The 24,457-nt window shown below is 32.8% G+C and overlaps 1 protein-coding gene across 6 annotated transcripts in view; it reads left to right on the top strand.

The window, feature by feature from the left end:
* Positions 1–24,457, top strand: part of LOC126696108 (protein trichome birefringence-like 43) — an 85,420-nt gene that overhangs the window by 19,988 nt on the left and 40,975 nt on the right. The window contains exons 1-5 of one of the 6 annotated variants that reach the window (XM_050392889.1): positions 10,238–10,599; positions 19,884–20,055; positions 21,950–22,125; positions 22,253–22,411; positions 22,999–23,408. The exons of 1 other annotated variant lie outside the window; for it this stretch is intronic. In XM_050392889.1, coding sequence (XP_050248846.1) covers positions 10,319–10,599; positions 19,884–20,055; positions 21,950–22,125; positions 22,253–22,411; positions 22,999–23,299 — 1,089 coding nt within the window. In that variant the 5' untranslated portion in view covers positions 10,238–10,318 and the 3' untranslated portion in view covers positions 23,300–23,408. Of the gene's footprint in view, positions 1–10,237; positions 10,600–12,967; positions 13,140–15,233; positions 15,410–15,532; positions 15,692–16,014; positions 16,444–17,874; positions 18,755–19,883; positions 20,056–21,949; positions 22,126–22,252; positions 22,412–22,998; positions 23,409–24,457 lie in introns of those variants that run through there. 4 more of the 6 variants (XM_050392888.1, XM_050392893.1, XM_050392895.1 and 1 more) reach the window with 4 other exon arrangements.

Genomic DNA, 24,457 nt, shown 5'->3' on the forward strand with positions numbered 1-24,457 from the left:
GCTACTGTGTTTGTACATCGTAGGGTTTTGTGACCAAGGAGCTTGTTGAACTTCATTGTGTGGAACTGAAGAATTTTGCAACCAACATCTTTCTCAAGTTGGTGATCAAGTTGCGTACTGGGATTTGCGCAATTGGTTAGTCACGCACTAGGAGCCGTGCATTGAAAGGAGAGATTGTCACTATAAAATAAGTCCAATTGGGTACTAGGATAAGGGTTCAACTGTAGGTTGGTATAAAATACTGGGATTCCTTTACTTATAACCACTTGTTGTGATAATAGTGGATTCTTGGGAGTGGTGACCTTAAAATCATTCGGTGGGGTTTTTGCATGTAGGTTTTTCCCATTCATAAACAAATCATTGTGTCAATTTATTTTCCACTGCATACTTTAGTTAATTGGTGATTTGTTTGTGCTGCCACGTACATTGCATGTTAATTTGATTAATTAATAAACTTGGCTAATTAATCAATTAATTTATCACAAGGGGTCAATACATTCTTGGCCTATCAGCATGCAAATTGATTGAAAGATGAATGGTTGAGTATTCTGCAATGAGTAAAGATTTTTAGATATCAAATAGTGAAGTACATACTAAGACAATCTGGTTACAGTAGAGTTAAAAACATAGATTTAAATTGTAAACATGTGTGAGAAACATTCACAAGTGTAAAAATAGTGAAGCCAAAGTATTAAATTAGTATAAATTATGAATGCTTAGACCTATTTTTTAACAATTTATGTACAAAATAAACATCTTTTCAAGATATATTATGATATTTAATAGAGTGTGTGTTGCTTAACAAGGATATGATATTTATAAAAGAGACAATGTATAAATAAGTAAACAATCAAACTTAATGTACATCTCAAATTGAAATAGAGTGCTAACCACAATTGATAATAGATTATAAAATTAATTTTCTAGATTGTACATTTCTTATACGTTTTTATTCTTTGTCAAATGAGTTATCCAATAGGTCATTTGTAATTTTGTTTATATTTTGGGATGTTGATATTGTGTAGAAATAAAACTTGTGTATTTGTTTTACTTATTTTTGTGTAATTTTGTTTTAGATAGCAATGTTAGTGTTTGTTTTTAGACCCCTTAAAAACACAACCAGATTAACCTAGTTATTTAGTCAAGTTATTACTTAGTCCAAATTCCATATCTAGGTTAACACAATCATATTATCATATCAATGTAAAGTGCGGAAAATAAAGAACACAAAGATATGATGACCCAGGAAACCAAACCGGTAAAAGCCTGGGGAGGATTTAACCTAGCTATCCTCAAGGTAAAACAGAATCTACTATGAAAGAATTGAAGTTTATACAATAGCGACTTAGACCACTAACATCCTATTGCTACCTATGTAGAAAACTTACTGACACGACCACGTGCAAGTTCCGAGACCACGAACTCCTTCTTTCTTGGATTCCCAGCAAGTACAAGCACTCCCGCTTGTGTATCTTTAAGCTCTTATTGCAGCAACTGAAACGATTATCAAGCTCTCAATGAAATCACCTTCTTGATAATCCTAAGCATGTGTGAAGGCAACTGCCTCTCAGATCTCACAGAAGATTTACATACACAGCAAGCAGAGCAACGTCAAAAACATGACTAGGGTTTCCCTTTTATACTTAGGGCAAAACATAAAACCCTACACGTCATATGAGCTTAGGGCTGAATTGGAAATTCTGCAGAAAAAACATTCTGCCCGACTTTTGATCGATCGAGTCAATCAGAATTGCACACTCAATTCTGTAGTTAACTCGATTCCAACTTTACATAAAAGACCTATACTTTGAGCAAGTCTAAACAAGACTAACATCTGTTTTGATCATGGTTTGCCAACATTACAAAATAGAGTTCTAATACATTAGTTCCTAATTACTTAGAACCTAACAGTTAGGATTTGTATAATTTTAAAATTATTGAATAAGTTTTAATAAGTTTAACTGAATTCATTCTTGATATAAGTGGTGAATTCAAAGTAATGCATTTTACATCAAGTAATTTGTTGCATGACTTTCTAAATGGCAAATACATATTGTTTTCTTTATTAAAAAAAAAATTCATGTGAAAAATACGGGTCTACCCGACTCAACCCGCAACCCGATTGACACGAACCCCTTTTTAACCCACTTAAAATGACATGTTTTTTACCTGCAATCTGTTTGACCCGACTGGACCCGACCTGCCCATTTTGCCATGTCTACTTTTATGTCATAACTCAATTCTTTTTACATTAATGCTTCCTCTTTTTGCATGGTTACATATTTAACTTTGCTTGGTCGTTCTTGATTGTCATCCATTAATGTGTAGGCCATTCTTAAATCTTTGTCATCCATTAAGTTTAACATTTTTTTTTATGAGAAAATAAAAAAAAGGATTTGAGGATAGAGTTTAAGTGATACAATTTTATTCATGTTCTCTCTCTCTCTCTCTCTCTCTCTCTCTATATATATATATATATATATATACACTTCTCTCTCTCTCTCTCTCTATATATATATACACACATACACACTTTACACTTTGTAACATTTTTTTTAAAACATACTTTATATAAGTTTAAACAATGTTATATCACTCAATATTTTTTAATTGGATGTGAATTTTGACAAATCCACCATTATATTACATTATCTTCATATATTCTACACTTACAAAATTTCAAAGTGATCAATTGTCAAGATTTTTAGATATAAAAGATAAGTTTATGAATCGAAATAACGTATAAAATTATAAGTCTTTAAAAGTTTGTCATTATTTATTTTTAGTATTTGTACGATTTTAGACCCCTTAAATACAAACAGATTAACCTAGTTATTTAGCAAAGTGATTAACTTAGGTAAATTATTTAGATCTAGGTTAACACAAGTAAATCATATCATTGAAACAATGCGGAAAATAAAGAACACAATGATATGATAACCCAGGAAAACCAAACCGATAAAAAACCTGGAGAGGATTTAACCTAGCTATCCTTAAGGTAAAATAGATCCACTATGAAAGAATTGAAATTTTACAATAGCGACTTAGACCACTAACATCCTATTGCTACCTCGAGTAGAAAATTTACTACCATGACCACATGACAGCTCCGAGTCCATGAACTACTTCTTTCTTGGATTTACAGCAACCACAAGTACTTCCACTTGTGTTTTTCTTTAAGCTCTTTATGCAGCAACTGAAATGATCACCAAGCCCTCGACATCAATCTTGATCTTGATAACCCTAAGTATGTATAAAGGCAAACACCTCCAGATCTCACAAGAGATTCATACACACAGCATAAACAACAACAATAAAACATGTCTAGGGTTTTTCCTTTTATACTTAAGGCAAAATATAAAACCCTACACGTCATATAGGCTTGGGTTGAGTTGGAAAATTCTGCAAAAAAACAATCTACATGAGTTTTGATCGATCGAGTCTAATTTCGATCGATCGAGCCTTGTAAAAAGTGAACAGTAATTTTTTGCAATTACTCGATTCCAACTTTACAATAAGCATACTTTGAGTAGCCTAATTCTAGACTCTAAATTTTGATCATAGTTTGCCAACATTACACATTGAAGTTCCAATACATTTGGATCCTAAATCCTTAGAACCTAACAAACTCCCCCTTTGGCAATCCATGACAAAACACATAATAAAACAAAATGCTCAAAGTTATAAAAACAGCCCATTACAATATAATTGCCCAACAAAAAACAATTCAACCTAACTACTATCTATCAATTGCAAGTGTAGACAGCAGCACGACTGAATCAACCTGTATATTCCTAAAACACTCAACAAAAGCATAAACGCATGTGTGGAAAATACTAGTAAAAAAAAAAAAAATTCTTGATTTCACATAACATAAAAATAAAATATATATATATCATGAATAACCTCATAAATATAAATCAATAGCCAATGTAGCACAATGTGAAACAAGAAACATAAATAAAAACATAATGTCTTCCCCTAACATATACAACTCATAAGAAAATAAATACACAAGGATAAATACATCATGAGCCAAAAAAAATAAGTACAAGATGAAGCACCTAGATACAATCTAAAGCTCCAAAGCTCTAAAACAAAAAAAATCTCCCTCTATCCCTATATCTCCATCCATATGTACTCCCCCTTTTTGTGACGAATTGCCAAAGGGTGATCAAGACTCATCATCAAAAGGAGGTGGTAGAGGTGATTGTCTAAAGCTCACCAAATATGCACGCAAAGCCTGAAGCTCTGTGAGCACGTCCACCAAAAGCTGACCATGAGCCACCTGAACGGTTATGATAGTGTCCAACATACGATGAATGCTAGAATCATCTGAAGTAGAAAGTGGAGGAGCAGTAGCAGTAGTTAGATCAACAAACTCCTCAGCAGTGGGATAACCTAAAGAAGGAGGAGGAGGAGGTGCAACACCCGAAGAAGACTCAACTCTAGGGCGTTTAGAGCTAGCTCTCATCTGAGCAGCTCTCTGCCTAAGGAAGGTGGCACTTATGGGAGCTATAATGTGTACGGGCTCAGAAGCAAGAAACTCATCTAAACCTAAATGTAATAAAATTCGATAAATAAAAATTGGAAAGAAAAGAGCATGTGTAGAGGAACTACTCCTATGAACATCAACCAAGGATCGAATAAAAAGATGAGGAAAACTTATAGGTGCATCTATCACAAGGGCATACAAAAACACAAATCTCTCGATAGGAATGGTGTACAAGTGAGAGATGGGCTAGATGGAATGACAAGAAATCCGGAAAAACAGATAATGAATCTCGGTCAACTCATGAGTGGTAATCCGAGGATTAGAACCCCACTGAATGGAAGTATTAGTGAGATATGACATAATGTCATCAAGTGGAGGGCTCTCATCATAAGGGTACATAGGATGCTGTACCTTAGGCACTCCAAGAGCAGAGGCCACTACTGAAAGAGTAATGACATACTCTTCACCGGTATCCAACTCTTCACAAACTGAGTGTTGGAATCATTGGAGTGGATAGAGAGGTTCGAGTAGAACTTTCTAATCAAGGTAGCCGAAGGAGGATGATCTATATCCATCAAAGGTTTCCAGCCCCTACATTCAAAATTCCTCCTAATTTCTAGATCAAGCTCATCAAAAACAACTTTTCTCTCAACCCACACAGACTTAAGGATGTTCAGCCTCTCATAGGTCTCTTAGTTTTTCTCACTAAGAAACTTCTCATTATCAAAAGCTGGAGTAGAGGCGGAGGTGGATGTCCTATGGGCTCTAGTCTTCCTAACCATGATGCTATGGGTTGGTAAGGATAGACAGAAAAGAAATCAAAGAAAGAAAAACAAAGAAAACCCGAAGGCAGACTGCATTAGACAAGATTAGAGCAAAAAATATAGAAAAGAACAATCTAAATGATGCATGCTCTAATGCATAGAGAATATTTCAATTATACTTTAAAAACACAGAATTGGCTTGAACTTAAAGTTTTAGAACAAAAACCAAAACTTTGAAAAACCCAATTTCAAAAAACCCAACAAATTGATCAATTTATCATTACACAAGGTAGATAACAGTATATAATGACATAATTAATCAATTACACAGGCCAATTTTAGCAAATTAATCTCAATTGAACAAAATCCCCAAATCCGAGAGTTTCAAGCCCTAGAATTTTCAATTCTTCCCAATGCACCAAATTGATCAAAATAAACCATGAGAAGCATGATTACATCATCCAATAACAAAAACCTATTGATCAATTTTGAAAGAAATTATCTCAAACATAAAAAACCCCAAAAATTATTAGGCCAAAAAATGTCCCTAAAATGCATGAAAAATGAGATTAAACTGAAAAAGAAAGGGTAGAATGGTCTTACTTGTGCTAGATGACAAAAACCTTGAGAAAAAATGACAAAAACCTTGAGAAAAATTGGAGGGAAAATGACAAAAAATTGATAGTGAATCTGAATTGGTTGGAGAGAGAGAGAGAGAGAGAGAGAGAGAGAGAGAGAGAGAGAGAGAGAGTAGCTTTTTGAAAACTTTTGAAATAGTGAAGAACACATGAAAAGCTCATGTTTTAAAAAACTCTTTAACTGATTTTCGATCGGTTGAAAAATAGGTCCAATCTATTGAAAAACATATTTGATTGATCCAGCATCAATCGAGCAGCGATCGAGCCAGACAGATTCAAACCAAATTTTTAGTTGCAATTTCGATTGGTCGAGCAACAGATTCGATCGATCGAAAGTCTGGAAAAATCAAATTTTTGAAAAACAGACCATTTTAATGTAGAAACTCCTCAAAGCACAATATTTTATGAATAAAATGCATGAGTATGAGATGAAAAGTTTTTCAAAAACCCTTGAATTTAACCCAGATCTCTTAAAAACAAGATTTTCAATCAATTTGTCCCCAATTCTCAAACTTTAAACACATTTTGCATTAAAATCAAGGAACTTTTAATCTTGGATGGCCACAACAAGATCACACACAATATAATGTACCAAGCTTAGCAAAGAGTAACTTGTGTAGTGTGTGCAACTAATAAGAGCTTGAGATACATGTGAGGTGATAAGCAAATAGTGTTCAATCACAATTTCCACAAAATTCATCACATAAGTTTGAAAGTGACTATCACCTAAAGAGTTACATCATATAACTCCCACATCTCCTAGAAAACAAGCTTGCAATCATGTAAGTTTCTTGATTTGCCTCATAATGTACACACTAATTTTATTTGATTTGAAACTAATTAAAATAGCCAAGATAATGTACACACCAATTTTATTTGAATTTGAATTTTATTATAAGCCAAGGCTACACCTTATGTTCTTTTTGTGCATGTGCTACACTTTCTTGAACACAAAATCTTATGATATGCAATAAGGTGTTCATGATTGGCTAGTAAACAGTGGTGATATAATTATTTATGCCTTTCTCTTAGGATTTTTTAGTCCTTACAATCAAAAGCATGTGACTTCAAGATCAAGATCTTGTGATCAAAAACTATAAACAACTCCCACACAACATGCACTACAAAGCTCAAACTAGTAAAGTGCAATAAAATAAGCTCATCCAAGCTAAACAAGATATATAAACATGTTATGTAAAGATAATATGGCCAACCTTGATTTCAAATCCAAGAAAAATAATGCAAAACACATTTGTCTTTCCTTTACTTTATTTATTTATTTTGCTATTTAAAAAAAATATCAAAAACAACCTAGCATGAAATGCATGAATGTTATGCAATGCAAATCCTAGAAACAAAGAAAACAAAAGCAACAAAAAAAAAAAAATGGTCACAAAGAATAGAGAGATGAAGTACAAGGACCATGTCTGAAAGACTCAATTAAATTGAGCGTTTTGCATCCAAAACTTTTTAGATGCAACTTTTGTATTGGAGTTATTATTTATATTAGAATGCTGAGCAACTCCAGGATCGGAATAAAGGTTCAAAGCCTTTACTAATTCACTAATAAGTACCATGGGATCTTGTGCTTGAGGCACATGTACTTTTGGCTTATTTACTTGCTTAGCAGCTTGCAACTTGAAACAGTTTGGACGAATACGCCCAGACTTTCCACAAAAATGACAGATCCATGCAGGTCTATCATGCAACTTGTCCTTAGGAGGGTTAGGAGTTTTAGGTTTAGACTCTTTGAGATCAACCCTAATCTTCCTGAGGTGTAACTTCTGCAGGTTTGACAATCTCACTCACGAGAGGCTCAGAAGAAAAAACAAAGTTTGTGGAATGATTCTTAGGTATAGAGATGCTATTTTCAAAACCTAAACCAGTTTTGTCTAAGGGAGACTTCTGAATACTCAACATGTGTTCAAGTTTAGAACTAGCAGACCTATTTGTTTGTTCTCTAGCAACAGATAATTCAAGTTCTAAATTCTTAACTTTATCAAGCAACAACATGTTCTTAGTCTTCACCTTATCAAGCAATTCATTAGCATCAAACAATTTAATGAGCAAATTCTTCTTATCAAGTTTAACAGTAGCAATTTTCTGTCAATCTAAATCAACATTCATAGCATCCTTTGCAGCAACCTTGCAAAGCTTATTATAGGCTTCTTTCAAATCAGCATTCTCAGAGAGTTCCCTATCAGAAGGGTTCTCATCAACCATAACACTCTCATCAACTACAGCAGTAGCTATGAAAGTAATGAAGTTTCCATCCTCATCACTACTAGACTCATGATAAGAAACTCCATCATCACTAAGGGTAACAGCCATAGCTTTACCCTTTGATCTCAAGAATATAGGACATTCTGATTTTACATGACCATAACCTTGACATCCAAAATATTGTTGACCCATAGAATTATTAGAGGTTTAACCTACCTTCTCTTTAGGTTTTTCAATATTGTTCACTTCAGTGGGACCATTTCTCCTAAAATTTCTAGGTTCAACATTGTTTTTATCTTTTGCCCTTTTATTATTGTTCCTAAAAAAATTTCTAAAGTTCTTGGCAAGATAAGCAATCTTTGTAGCAAAGAATTCATCATCAAATCCATTCCTTTCAACATCATCAATTGACTTTAGAGCCATTGATTTGGATTTATTTGTCTTGAGTAGATCTAACTCATAGGACTGAAGAGATCCTACAAGTTCATCAACAAGGATGGAGTCCAAATCCTTGCTTTCAGTAATGCTAGTCACTTTGGGTCTAAAGTCCTCAATAAAAGATTTAAGTATCTTCCTAACAATCTTAGGTTGATCATAGATTTCACCCAAATTATAAACAGAATTAACAATATCATTAAGTTTAGCATAGAATTCATCAAAACTTTCATCATCAGACATTCTAATACTTTTAAATCTAGTTGTTAATTGTTGTAGTTTGTTGATCTTAACTGTCTTTGTGCCTTCATGCACAGTTTGGAGAATATTCCAAGCGAAATGAGCAACCTCAACATTTGAGATTCTCTTGAATTCCTCCATAGAAACAATTAAAAATAGCATTCATGGCTTTGCTATTAAAAGCGGCTGCTTTTTTCTGAGAAGTTTGCCACTTGCTTACAGGAGTAGTTGGCTTCTCCCATCCGTATTCAACGGAATTCCAAACTCTCTCATTAATAGATTTTAAGAATGTTTTTATCCTTACTTTCCAGTAGGCATAGTTGTTCCCGTCAAAGTGAGGTAGGATCATAAGAGAGTGACCTTATTCCATGACAACAGGGGTCAAGGGTCAACTCTTAGATCAAAAGATCTAAATGCTAGAGCTAACCTTCTCTAATACCACTTGTATGATTTTAGACTCCTTAAATACAAACAGATTAACCTAGTTATTTAGCCAAGTGATTAACTTAGGTAAATTATTCAGATTTAGGTTAACACAAGAAAATCATATCATTGAAATAGTGCGGAAAATAAAGAACACAATGATATGATAATCCAGGAAAACCAAATCGGTAAAAAATTTGGGGAGGATTTAACCTAGCTATCCTCAAGGTAAAACAGATCCACTATGAAAGAATTGAAGTTTTACAATAGCGACTTAGACTACTAACATCTTATTACTACCTCGAGTAGAAAACTTATTACCACGACCACATGACAGTTTCGAGTCCATGAACTACTTCTTTCTTGGATTCACAACAACCACAAGTATTCTCACTTGTGTTTTTCTTTAAACTCTTTATGCAACAACTGAAATGATCACCAAGCTCTCGACATCAATCTTGATCTTGATAACTCTAAGTATGTATGAAGGCAAACACCTCTAGATCTCACAAGAGATTCATACACACAGCATAAATAACAACAATAAAATGTGGCTAGAGTTTTTCCTTTTATACTTAAAGCAAAACATAAAGCCCTACACGTCATATGAGCTTGGGCTGAGTTGGAAAATTCTGCAAAAAAACAATCTACACGAGTTTCGATCGATCAAGTCTAATTTTCGATCGATTGAGCCTTGCAGAAAGTGAATAGTAATTTTTTGCAATTACTCGATTCCAACTTTACAATAAATATACTTTGAGCAGCCTAATTCTAGACTCTAAGTTTTGATTATGGTTTACCAACATTACACATTGAAGTTCTAATATATTTGGATCCTAAATCCTTATAATCTAATAGTATTCTATCACAACTTGGGATAAAATTTGTGACACAAAATTATTGATTTGAAATTTGGGATAACTTTTTTATTTTTGTAAATTATTACCTTTTTTAATTTATTATCTTCTGAATAATTATTACAACCACGCAAGCACCTTATATATTCTGTAATCCACACACATTGCTTCCATTGAAAATAACATACATTGTGAGTTTCACCGACTACCCCTCAACGACAAAAATAAAGTTTTCTCTCGCTCATGGTCATGGGAGCTTTTTCTATATCGGTTGCATTGCTATTACTTTCTCTTTTTCACCAAGTACATTGTGAGCATTCATACAAGGTGGGACGAGTTGCAGAGAGTACTGGCTCAGGCTGCGACCTTTACCAAGGGAGTTGGATTTTCGATACATCATACCCTCTTTACGATGTATCAAGCTGCCCATTCATTGAGAAGGAATTCGATTGCCAAAAGAATGGCCGCCCAGACAAAGACTATCTCAGATATAGATGGCAACCCACTGGCTGCAACTTGCCAAGGTACATACCCTGTTCTAGATATCTTTTTTTCTTTTCACTTATTTTAAAGTTGGCATGCTTTATACCCAATCAGATCCAATTTACTTTTACAAGAGATGGCAATGGATGATCATTTGTTCATAACATTTTGGTTTGGCTTACTTTGTTCTTTTTGGATAACTATCTGTTTTACAATATTGTCGGTTGAATGAATTTTGGCCGGCTGGGTATATAGTGACTTCCTCAAAACATAAGATTTTTGTTTGAAATTTTTTTACTTTTTTTTTTTGGGTTCAAATATTTTGTTGCTATGGTAAATTTGGCGCCATTTTTAATTCAGATGTTGACATCTTTATGACTTTTTGCCTCTATATGATTGCTCTATGGGACTAAGAATTAAAAAAAAAAAAAATGAGTAGAGACAATGCTAGACGAATGAGAACAAAGAATACGACAAAGTAGAAATGGGGGCATATATAGAAGCAAATCGTGGGAAAAGTTACAGAGTGAATATTTTTGCATTCACTACTCAAGAGATAACAGAACATTGATACTTTTTCTACAGATTAATTTACTTATACACAAAATAGTAGGACTACTTTCATGAACCGCATCTCTAGGATTACACCTCTGAAATATTTAATTTAAAAAAAAAAAAAAAAAACTAGGACTTTTATTTGATTCCCTTATGATTGAACCTGCTTTTCATGCATTTATAAGGTGGATGTTGTAATTAATTAAGTTGGGGCTAGTATCCTCGCTTATCTTGATTTGTCTTAATCATTGACTGTACAGCCCATAGAAATATTTATCATGGACCTAAATATATATACAACAGATTGGAAATCATAATCTTACTTAATTTGCACTTTCCTCTTATTAGGAAAACAATGTGATTTGAGTTCTAACTTATTGGCTTCAACCTTAAAGATTTAATACTATAAAGTTCGTGAAGTGTACCCATTTAAGTGTATGGGAGGCTCTAGCGATGAAGTGTCCATTGGTTGTCTTGACGTAGACTTTAAGGTTTGTTGACTGTTTCATGAAGAAAACAAAGTCCAACCAAGGAATTACCCACCCCCGCACTCCCACCCCCTCCTCACCTTTTTCTGATGGGAAAGGCTTTGGCTAATATTCAATGTAACAAACCTACACAGAGAGAGAGAGAGAGAGAGAGAGAGAGAGAGAGAGAGAGGCCAAAATGTTTTTGTCTAAGCCTTTATGTGATGTGCTTTTTTTTTTTATCATTTTTTTTTTTATGAAAAGAAAATGGGTAAGGGGTAACTTAAGTTGGCGTTTTTCTTCTAATTTATTTTCTTATATATTGCAAGAATAACTTTAATTAATATATTTTCTTACGTAGGCTTTATTTAGTAGAAAAATTGCAATAACCTTATTAAGGTTTGCTATTATTACATTCACTTGCCTCTAGTTTGGAATAAAGACCTTCACATATTTTAGAATGCACATTATTTACATTTACCCCCTTAGAAAAAACTTTAAAACTTTGAGTATTGACTTTTTAGGCTTTCCATTCACTTTACTCAACCTTTATGTGGCTTTTCCATGGTCTTTTTCATTATCAATTCATCACCCACTACAAGTAATTAACAATGATTGTGATTCTGTTATCTATTTGGCGCCTTTTCATCCAATTTTCAAGTAGCATTCATATTTTACCCAAATCTCAAGTTGTTGTGAGAATTGGTAGGGTGTGATGTCATATGTTATTTATTTAGAAAAAGTAGTAATAAAGCACACATTCCTAACACACTCAAAACACCATTTTAGACAAAACTTGATTAATACAAATTTGGTAAACAATCATAGAAAAATGGACATTTATTAGGATTCATACATAACATATGGTCTATTAGAACTTAGAAGTCTCCTGGAGCCATTTTGTGTTGGTTTCTTAATTTTTTTTTTTTTTTTTTTTTTATAGCGAAATTATTTTCAAGAGGAAAAAAAGAAAAAGAAAAATTGTAGAATATTGATGTGGCTGTCATGATCATTTCCATCCACTATGCAAGAATGTAGGTAGCATAGACTAATTTGCCAATAATGCTAGGATGATGAATATATATTAATTAACAGAAAATTGGTTTGCGTATAGGGTGTGAGAATCTTATACCTAAAACTAAAAGGAATCATAATTTCTTCTATGGGGTCCAATACAGTTGGATTCTCACAGGCAACAATGACCCAATTCTTAACTTCTTGGAATAATGAAACAATCCATGGCTGTCAAGTTGCTATCGACCTTTTTGTCCACAAATAGATAGAGATACATCTAATTTCAAAGCCAAAAGAGACTATATATATATATATATATATATTAATCATGGACATCTATCTTAATTGGACCACGCTTAATTTGTTCATGTAGATTCAATGGTGGAGATTTGTTGTCAAGACTTAGAGGGAAAAGACTAATGTTTGTGGGGGACTCGCTGAGTTTGAACCAATGGCAATCACTGACTTGCATGCTTCATAAAGCTGTACCAGCGGCTAAATACAGCTTGACCAGGACTGGGGACATCTCCACATTCACATTCCCGGTAAGATTAATATGAGTTCCTTCAATTCTTAGTTTCACTACGTACGTTCATTTATTAATGCAGATGTCATGACTAGTTAACTAGGGCTGGCACCATTTATTTATAATTATGGAATATTCTATTGTATTTTATGCAATAAACGGTGTAGGAGGTGCCTTTATATAAAAGGTATATAAGTGCAGTATAAGTAGTATGCTTTACATGTATATGTGCTGGATGAAAATCCTAAAATGGGCCTAGAGTCTAATAGAATAATATACATTAACAATAAAAAAGAAAAGAAAAAAAAGGAGGGTCTATTACACATACTTGTACATATGGTATATATAATTTCCAAAAATAAGATAAACTATGCCTTGTTATTACACATACTTGTACATATAGTATATATAATTTCCAAAAATAAGATAAACTGTGACTTCAAGTCATAGTTTTGAAGTTCTATTCTATAACTTGAAATCACAGTTTCCCTTATATTTGTAGAGCATGTATACTACGTGTATATTAAAGAATTTGCACTAAACATTTTTCTTAAAAAAGTTATTGTGATGATGGGATAAATGAGTTTTTATTTTATTTTATTTTATTTTATTTTTTAATAATAATTATTTGAAGAATATGCTGTTTCGGTTGTTTTCGGAATCTTGCAGAAGTATTTAATTAAGTTAGTTGCTTTTGGAATCTTACAGAAGTATACGTCCAAGTAATTAGTTGCTTTTGAATGGCCCGCAAACTGGATAGGTTTAAGAATATAATTGCTTCTCATTGACCATAATATGTAAGAATCATATACAGCATTAGTATAGAAACAAAAGTAATTAGCATTTAACAAAGGATAAAAACAAAAAAAGAAATAGAAAAAGTGAAAATTCTTAAGTTAACATACAGTAATCACATATCCGCTTCTCATAGCCAAAAATGGCAGATATTCACTACTCTCTATCTATGTGTATATGGCTAACTTGGAGGTTTCAATGGGTGGATGCTGTAAGCCCTCGTTTTCACTCTGACATAAAAGGGAAAAATATAATTTACAAAATCATTTTCAACCGCCCATTTGGATCTTCTTCCTGAAAGACAAGTTTTCCACCATTTGATCAAATTCCAAACAAATATGTTGCTTCACTAGGACCACATCTTACATTGTTTACAGCTCATGTGACTGGGCAAATATGATGTTGGGCTTTGTCATATTAGGCAGAATCCGAATTTGAAACATGTATCTAAGCCGACACTTCTATCTACCATTAAAAAATGGATGGATTTGGATTAGCTATTGCATCATGCAATTACTATTTAATGTGATAGAAAAAGTTAACATAATAATTTTATTATTTTTTCTGTTAACTTTTTATTACCTTTTTATTAACTTTTATATCTCACTAAATAGTAGAATTGTAGTACAACACCGTATCTAAATCCTTCTTAAAAAATCATGAGACCACTTTGAAGTTGAAATAGCATTGGGAGAATTCCCTATTATTTGGCTTTTGATTTCGAACTTCTAAGTCTTTTCTCTTTTTTATGTTTGTCTCTTTACATGAGCAAACTACTGTTTTAATAAAGTTATTTCTCTTTATATAAGAAGGATAAATCCTATTATACACCGTGTGTTTTCACACCCTCACATGTCACGTTTTCAGTTATAAAATACACTCTATATAACAAGCACAACCTATCTAAAAATAACTACTTACCAACGACAAATACTTAATAAAAACTTGTGGAATAATAATAAGATGTATCCAAATAAACTAATTGGCATCATACAAATTATAGACATAAGTCAATATGAATTGAAAACAATTTAGGGCTCTCTCTCTTTCTCTCTAAAAGGTATTTCTTCTGCAGAACTACCGTACCAGGTTCACTAAGATGTCAAGATCAGGATTATAGTAATTTAGCCACTACTCTGTAGTCTCAAGCTATGACTCTGGTAAATACTAAATATATCAAACATCATCTTAAAGTGACATACATACGAAAACTTTTAAATTCTGAATGACTCCTAATTTTTTAGAAGAGATAAAGATATGCTACACTTGCTTCATAACTTCATCATCTATGTACTCATGCATATTCCACAATTCACAGGCGTACAATGTTAAATTGTTCTTCTACCGCAATGCATTCCTTGTTGATGTTATAAGCACAAGTGAGGGGGCTGTTCTGAACCTAGATTCAATTGAAGGCGCAAAAGTATGGAAAAGAATGGACGTAGTGATCTTCAATACATGGCATTGGTGGACACACACAGGAAGAAAACAACCGTATGTAGAACCCCCCCTATTGTTAATTTGGTTTATAATTGTTGTGCTTGAACCCTATGTTGAAGTTGATGGCTTTTCCATTCTATTCCTAATTAAATAAATTATTTTTGGAATATGATACAGATGGGATTTTATTCAAGTTGGGGGTAAGACATACAAAGACCTGAATCGCTTGGTTGCATTCAAACTAGCGTTGAATACATGGGCTAAATGGATAGACTCCAATGTTGACCCCACAATAACCAAGGTCTTCTTCCAAGGTGTTTCTCCAGATCATTCAAAGTAAGTACCCTCGCTCTTTTTTTTCTTTTTTTTTTTGGGCGCGGGCGCGTGTTGCTATTCTAGCTTTTAGTCTTTTTTTTAATGGTGAAAGCTCAATGTTTTGGAGTAAAGAGAAAAGACATTATAACCATCCTCTATAGACTCACTCTTAATCAATTAGTATGGAAGATTATAAAATAGATTCCTAAAAAAAAAAATCACTCGTTATTTATACATGCAATTAGTTAGTAATTTTAGTTATTGTATATCCTCAAAACAGAGTTTTTTTTTTTTTTTTTTTTCCTCTTTTCTTATATTTGTATGTATATGTTTTATTGAATCAGTGCAAGTTTCTGGGGGGAACCAAATGCAAATCAATGCGAAGGGCAGACAAAACCATTGCTTGGCAATAATTATCCAGGAGGTCCACATCCAGCAGAGCTGCTGCTAGAGAAAGTGCTAACCACCATGTTGAAGCCGGTCTACGTGCTCAATGTTACAACCCTATCGCAACTAAGAAAAGATGGGCATCCATCAGTTTATGGACATGGTGGACACAGGGACATGGATTGCAGCCATTGGTGCCTAGCCGGAGTACCTGATACTTGGAATGAACTTTTATACGCAGCTCTCATTGCTAAGAACTAGAATAGTCTATTATTTTATTTCTCAAAAAAGAAAAAGAAAAAAGAATAGTCTATTATTTTCCCCACAAGGAATAAATTGTACAATTCACACTGCGAAGAAATCAATAATTGTCGACATGAAGCCTATGTAAGAATTGTTGCCGGGCCTACATAAAATTTCACAATTCACGTGAAACTATTTACGAAAAAAGTAACTATCATGAGGGTCTCTATGGAATTTATTTGGGTGCTGAGAAAACAAGGGGGCTAAGGGCCAAATCCATTTCTTATGTTTAGTTATATTATCATTATGAGGAATGACTTTTCTTTAAAAACAAAAATCATTCTTTAAAATAAGAAATAATTATTCATTAAAAAAAAAAAAAAACTTAAAAGTTATTCAAGTCATGTAATAGTTCTAAATATAAGAATTCTTCGAAAATTATCGTTGGCTACTAGTCTCTTAAAACTTCTACTCTCTCTCTCTCTCTATATATATATATATAATTGGAAAAACATTTTCATCTTATACAAATTATGTACAATAGAAAACAAAACCAAAATCTACTTCTATATTCATAGACAGGGACAGAGTCAAGATTTGAATCAAAGGGGGGCAAGCTTAATATAAACTCACATTCATTAACATCAATATCTCATATTTGTAGATACAATTTCAAATTACGTACCATATATATATATATATAATTAGAATTTCAAAATAGTTATACAAACAAATGAAATAATATTACCACGTAAATGTCTTACAAGTGTTTATTTTTCCATAAATATACACCAACTTGTAGTAATATATATTTTTTTAATAATATATGTCAAAACCCAAAGCCAAATTTCTTTAGCAACTTTTACCTGTAACATGACAAAAACTCTTACTATCTATTGTCCTTGTAAATTGAAGAGAAATGATGTGAAATAATATTATCTGACATTAACTGTAATAATGATTATAATCCAATGGCTCATTGTGTATGAATCCAACGGTCTCTAATCAAACCATCTCTTTATAGTGACTTTCATTTGACACTATCTTCCCTCTCCTTTATTCTCAACCATAACTAATTCTCTCTCTTTCTCTGCCCTCTCTCTTTTTCTGTTTTTCTCAACCAAACTTAGTTCTATCTCTCTCTCAAACTCAAATTTAAACTCTCTTTAAAGTCCAGATTTCATTTATGAGTTTGAATATTTGCTGCTAACAATTAGATACGAGATTGCAAGAGATTCAAAGAGAAGAACTGAAGAAATGAGGAAACAAAAAAATTAATTTTTTAAATCTGGATTTTTTTTTTTAGAAACTTGTGTTATCTGGATTTGTGATTTGTTTTTATTTTATTATTTTATTTTTTATTTTTTAAGGTTTCTCTGGGAAATTGAGCAATTCTAAATGTTTTCTTTTTTGGTTCCATGGGTTAGTTTGTAATTTTCTTGGGGAGGGGGGCAAGTGTATAAATTTTGGGGGTAAAATTGTAAAACGAACTCTTGTGCATATATATATATATATATATATAATAGTCAAATTTTTAAAAATTGGGGGGCGGGGGGGGGGGGGGGGGGGGTGGCGGCGCGCCATAGCCTCCAAGGCCAGTACATGGCTCCGTCTTTGCTCCTAGAATACATGCATTTTTGAATTTTCAAATTAGGGTTTAGAGAATCGCACCTTTGATGCATCTACCTTAAAAAGCTCATCTTGGATCTCCCTGATCTTCATTCTAATTTGTTATAAGATGGAAGGTAATGAATAGTATTTTTTATTATATTATATATAGAAAGTGAGGAATATTATATTTCGTTTCCAAAAAATGAGTCACATATATAGCAAAAAAACCTTTTTTACAACTAGTGATAAAATGTGCGCAACTAAATTATTATGAAAATTTGGAATGTCCTTTGAAGATTCATATATGGTAATTAGTCATTTATGGTGCACAAAATCATTATTTATTTTTAGTATCTAATTGCAATTTGGGTTAAAACTTGAAACAAAATTATTGATTGGTAATTTGGGATAACCTTTCTTTTTTGAAATTATTACCTTTTTTTTTTTTTAACATTTATAATCTTCTAAATATTATATAATTAATATTTTATAATCCATACACATTGCTTCTATTCAAAATCACATACATTGCGAGTTTCACCGACTAACCCTGAACAACAAATTGTCCCTCATGGTCATGGGAGCTTTTTCTATATCTGTTGCATTACTACTACTTTCTCTTTTGCACCATGTACACAGTGAGCATTCTTACAAGGTGGGACAAGCTGTAGAGAGTGGCTGTGACCTTTACCAAGGGAATTGGGTTTTCGATACATCATACCCTCTTTACAATGCATCAAGCTGCACATTCATTGAGAAGCAATTCGATTGCCAAAAGAATGGTCGTCCAGACACAGATTATCTCAAATATAGATGGCAACCCACTGGCTGCAACTTACCAAGGTGCATACCCTTTTCTATATATCTTTTTCTTTTCACTTATTTTAAAGGTTTGCGTGCTTTATAGTTTATATCCAATCCAATTTAATTTCACAAGAGATGTCCATATATGGATGATTATTTGTTCATAAAAATTGGTTTGGTTTACTTTGTTCTTTTTGGATAACAATCTGTTTTGCAATATTATCGGATGAATGGATTTAGATTACTGTTAGAAAATTTTCCAACTTTTTTATTGGTTCAAATATTTTGTTGCTATGGTAAATTTGGCGCCACTTTTAATTTCTTGACATCTTATGGCTTTTGCCTCTATATTGATTGCTATATGGGACAATGACATCTTATGGAAGCTTATAAGCAAATTGCAAATCCCTGGATCGATCACCTAAACTCTTTTAGGATCTGTTTGAGATCCGCTTATTTTGCTGAAACTGAAAATTATTTGCTAAAAATACTATAAATAAAGATAAAAGTTACAGCAGGATCCATGAATAGTAGCAAAAATAAACAGAATAGTAAAATATGCTGGCTTTTTAATTTAGAGCCAAATACACGCTTAATATGCAAATTATTTACATTTATCTATTTGGTGGAGGATAGAAAGAGGCACTAAAAAGGCCCAAAAAAATACTTTAAAACATTCCAAATTTCCTATAAGATGGGTGTGGATGATAGTATAAGTGGAGAATAAAATTATTGGGTTATGTGGAGCTTAATTTGTGTTCAATCTAGTTTGTGACCTGACTCGACTTAAAGGCTTTAGGTTTTGAATGGGAGAATTTTTTATGCTTTATCCATGGACCGGTCTGCCCATGTTTTGGCACATTTTAGTCCAGTTATTTTTGGATATTTATTTGTCGCTTCAGATTTGGGTATACCTATTGCATTGCAGAGCCGTAATATACGGTGGCTGTTATATTTTTCTCCTTGACATACAAAAAACGCAACAACTCCATGGACGTACATGGGAAAATTGCCAATACTAGTAATTCTTTGTGCCATGTGATTGTTGTTTCTTTTGAGTATTTGTTTCTCTATTTTTCACATCTCTCAACACACAAATATATGTATGTTTGCGTGTGTGCTAATCATGAATATCTTAATCGGACTCTGCTTAATTTGTTCAATGTAGATTCAATGGTGGAGATTTGTTGTCAAGACTTAGAGGGAAAAGCCTAATGTTTGTGGGTGACTCGTTGAGTTTGAACCAATGGCAATCGCTCACTTGCATGCTTCATACAGCTGTACCGACGGCTAACTACACCTTAGCCAGGACTGGGGCCGTCTCGACATTCACGTTCACGGTGAGATTATGAGTTCCTTGAATTCTTTGTCTGACTATGTTCTTTATTAAGGCATATTTCATGACTAGTTAATTAGAGTTATGGAATAATTCTTTTGTATTTGAAGCAATTAATTTAATAGTTTTTTTTCTGTCCCCAACCCCAACAAATTCTTAGCTCCGCCAATGCTGACCTCTTAAAAAAAAAAAAAGTCCTTAAGCCATCACTGTGTACAAGAGGTGTTTTTATATAGAAAGTATATGATTATGAGCCGAGTAGAACCGGGATTTTACTTTGTGAGGGCTGAGACTAAACCATCACATTGATTCACAATTCAAGAAAAACTCAAAAGTACCACACAAACATGCCTTGGATTTTTAATTCCAAAGTGAGTCATAACTCATATATATTGCATACAAAAGTAATATTTCTACTAAATTATCTTATATGAAAGTTTTACATCTTTCCAAACTCTGTTAAGTATACAAAATTTTTCTAATTTGCTACACAGAAATGTCATAGTTGGGAGCCCAATTGTTTTCTTGGGGGGCCAAGTCTATATATAAAAACTATTACTGAGTCTTATATTTACCTACTATCATTTTAATTTTAAAAAATTTTGCGAGGGAGCATCGCTCCCCTATATATTTTAGACATGGTTCCACCCTTGAATATGAGTGCAGACTGTGCAATACAAGTAGCATGCTATACAAGAAACTCAAAATGGGCCTAGAATCTAAGGGACTAATAAACAACTAAAAATAAAAAATTATCATGAAGAAGGAATAAATGAGTTTCTTTTTTTAAATAATAATTATTTGGAGAATATGCTGTTTAGGTTGCTCTTGGAGTTTTTCAGAAGCATATGTCCAAGTTATTTGCTTTTTTATTTATTTTTAATTTTTATGGGAAGTTGCTTTTGAATGGCAAGTAAACTGGGTAAGTTTTAAGAATATAATTGCATCTCGAGGTTTTTTTTTTTTTTTTTTTTTTTTTTTTTTTTTTTTTTTTTTTTTTTTTTTTGAAACCGAGGTTAAATCTTGGGATCATATTCCAAACATGTATGTTGCTTCACTATAGACCATATCTTACAATGATTACAACTCGTGGCAATGGGCAAATATGATGATTGGACTTTGAAATGTTAGGGAGAATCGTAATTTTAAACATGTATCTCCGCCGACAAATTAATCTATCTACTATTAAATATAATCCTGACACTCTTTGTAGTTGAAATTGAATAGATTTTCTCTTTTTGATGTTTGTCTCTATATATGAATAAATTACTGTTTTAATAAAGTATTATTTCCCTTTATATAAGAATAACAATGTTATAATAATAACTTAGGTGTGACTAATAATTAATATAAAAATTTGGGAATAATAATTAGATGTATCTTTTTTTTGAGAAACAATTAGATGTATCTGAATTAACTAATACGCACCACTTAAATTATACAACTTCAGTGGTAGAAGCTCTACGTTTGAGAATAAGAAACAATCGACATAGTTTATACATAACAATATTTAATATATACCTGGATAGAATATACTACTCAAGTTATTGCCTTCAATTTTCTAAGAATCTTTTATACGAAAGTAAATGTTATTATTTATGTCAGAAGAGATTCAAAAGGCCGATTTCACATTCTCAAAAAAAAAAAAAAATAATAATAATAATAAAAGGCTGATTTCAATTTATTATTTCATTCACAAATTAATTTAGAACTTTTATATTTTATAAATAAGTTGCTTAGAACTTAATCTCACCTCGATCTTCAAGAAATTATTATCATAGTTCCGTATGAAAACTTCTAAAAAATTTTGTATGACTTCGAATATTTTAGAAGATAGACGCTACACTTCCTCCATAATTTCACCATCTATGTACTCATGCATATTCCATAATCCACAGGAGTACGATGTTAAAGTGTTGTTCTACCGCAATGCATTCCTTGTTGACATTACAAACACAAGTGAGGGGCGTGTTCTTAACCTAGACACGATTGCAGGCGCACAAGTATGGAATGGAATCGACGTAACAATTTTCAATACATGGCATTGGTGGACTCACACGGGAAGTGAACAACCGTATGTAGAACCCTTATATATTATTGTTACTTTAATTTGGTTTTTAATTTTTGTGCTTGAACTCTATGTTGAAGTTAATGGCTTTTCTATCGTATTCTTGAATAATTATTTTTGGAATATAATGCAGATGGGATTTTATTCAAACGGGGGGAAAGATTTACAAGGATATGAATCGCTTGATTGCATTCGAGATAGCCTTGAAAACATGGGCTAAATCGATAGACTACAATGTCGACCCCACAAAAACTAAGGTCTTCTTCCAAGGTGTTTCTCCAGATCATTCAAAGTAAGTACCTTGCATTTTGTTTCTGTTTTTGTTATTGTTGCTTTGTTGCAATTCTAGCATTTTTAGTTTTTTCCCTAGAAATTTTAAAAAATGGACAAAATTACTTCTAACTTTGATTTATGATAAATTACTGATTCTCCTAAAAGTTTAAGTTATTTAGAAATTATAATTTTAATTACTTAATCATAATTCTAACTTTCCCCTTAATAAATAGGTCCAACATGTAAGATGTTTTTTAACATTTTAAATGAGAGGTAGAGTGAAGACAATGATCAAATCATGATAAATTATTGATTCCCCAAAATTTTAAATTTTTAGAAAATGGTGAATTAATTTACTTGACTATAACATTAACAGTTTCGGCAACTGCTAAATTTCTACACTACATTGTGCTGAAAGTTCAATGATTGGAGTAAAGGGAAAAGACATTGTAACCATCCAAGATGGAGAAATTCGTTCTTAATTAAAAAAAAATCACTCATTATTTATACAATTAGTTAGTATTTTTAGTTATTGTACATCCGCATAACATAGAAAAAAAAAAGTGCCTCATTTCTTATAATTATATGTATGTTTTATTGAATCAGTGGAAGTTTCTGGGGGGAACCAAGTGCAAATCAATGCGTGGGGCAAGCACAACCAGTGCTTGGCCAAAATTATCCAGGAGGTCCAGAACCAGCAGAGCTGGTGGTAGAGAAAGTGCTCGGCACCATTTCAAAGCCGGTCTACTTGCTCAATGTTACAACCCTATCGCAACTTAGAAAAGATGGGCATCCATCATTTTATGGAATTTTTGGACACAGGTTCATGGATTGCAGCCATTGGTGCCTAGCTGGTGTACCTGATACTTGGAATGAACTCTTGTATGCAGCTCTCATTCAGAACTAGAATCTGAATGGCATATTATTTTCCTCCATAGATCATAAGCGTCCTTTAGATAAATGAATTCAATTCAAACCGAAAAGGAATCAATAAAAGTTTAAATGGTGCCTATATACGAGAGAATTGTGTTGGACCTGTACTAGAATTCACATGATACTATTGCCGCAAAAGGTGACTATGGACCTCAATATTGGTTCTAAGAAAACAAGGGGCTAAGGGCAAAATCGATTATCCAAAAGCAATTCCAATTATAATTAAGTATATTTGCTCAAAAAATATTGAATTTTATGAACTACTACTACTACTAAAAAAAAAAAAAAAAAGTCCTATAGTTGCGTTTTTAAAACATGGCTATAGCTTCTAAAAACGTGGCCATAAGACAATTCGACCTATAGCCACATTTTCAGCCGTGGCCTAAAACCCGTAACTATAGGCTAAGACTAATGGCTTCGTTTTTAGAAACGTGACTATAGGACATACTCTAGCCGCGTTTATAAAAAGCGGCTATAGGAGACAGCTATAGCCGAGTTTTTAAACGCAGCTATAGTTTTTTTTTTTGAATTTGGCTATAGCCGCGTTTTAAAAACACGGCTATAACTGTAACACCCCATAATTTTGATACCAATTAAATTATTATACGTAAATTTTTAATGGAGGCTTATAATTAAAATGGATTAAATTAATTTGGGCCTAAGGTATTAAAAAGAAGATAAATACTATGGAATATGAAGCCCAAGTGAGGTAACATAATACATATATGGGCCTTGAAAACCCTAACCTTTCCTCTTAGGTCACACGTGTTTTGCTGATGGATTTCTTTTTGCTTCAGCCGACTATTGAATTCTGCCTTTCTTCACTGTGGCGTTGAGTTGGAGTCTTCAGGTATGATGTTTCTCATGCTCAAGATTTAGGAAGTTTGATTAGTCAAATAGCTTGCAATTGATATGAACCTAGACTATCATTATTCTAATAGAAAAAGAGTTCCTATAATTGTATTATATTAGATAAAGATTTGGTCAATATGTCAGGAAGGAACACAGATGTGAGATTGAGCCAAATAGAGTAATATGTTTGGACTTGGTCACCATGTTAAAGTGAAAAGAATGCTTATGTTATTGCATTCACACTAAGCCACCATTGTTGACCGGTTGTGTAAGGTTGAAT

Source organism: Quercus robur, chromosome 8, assembly GCF_932294415.1.
Source record: "Quercus robur chromosome 8, dhQueRobu3.1, whole genome shotgun sequence".
Taxonomy (NCBI): domain Eukaryota; kingdom Viridiplantae; phylum Streptophyta; class Magnoliopsida; order Fagales; family Fagaceae; genus Quercus; species Quercus robur.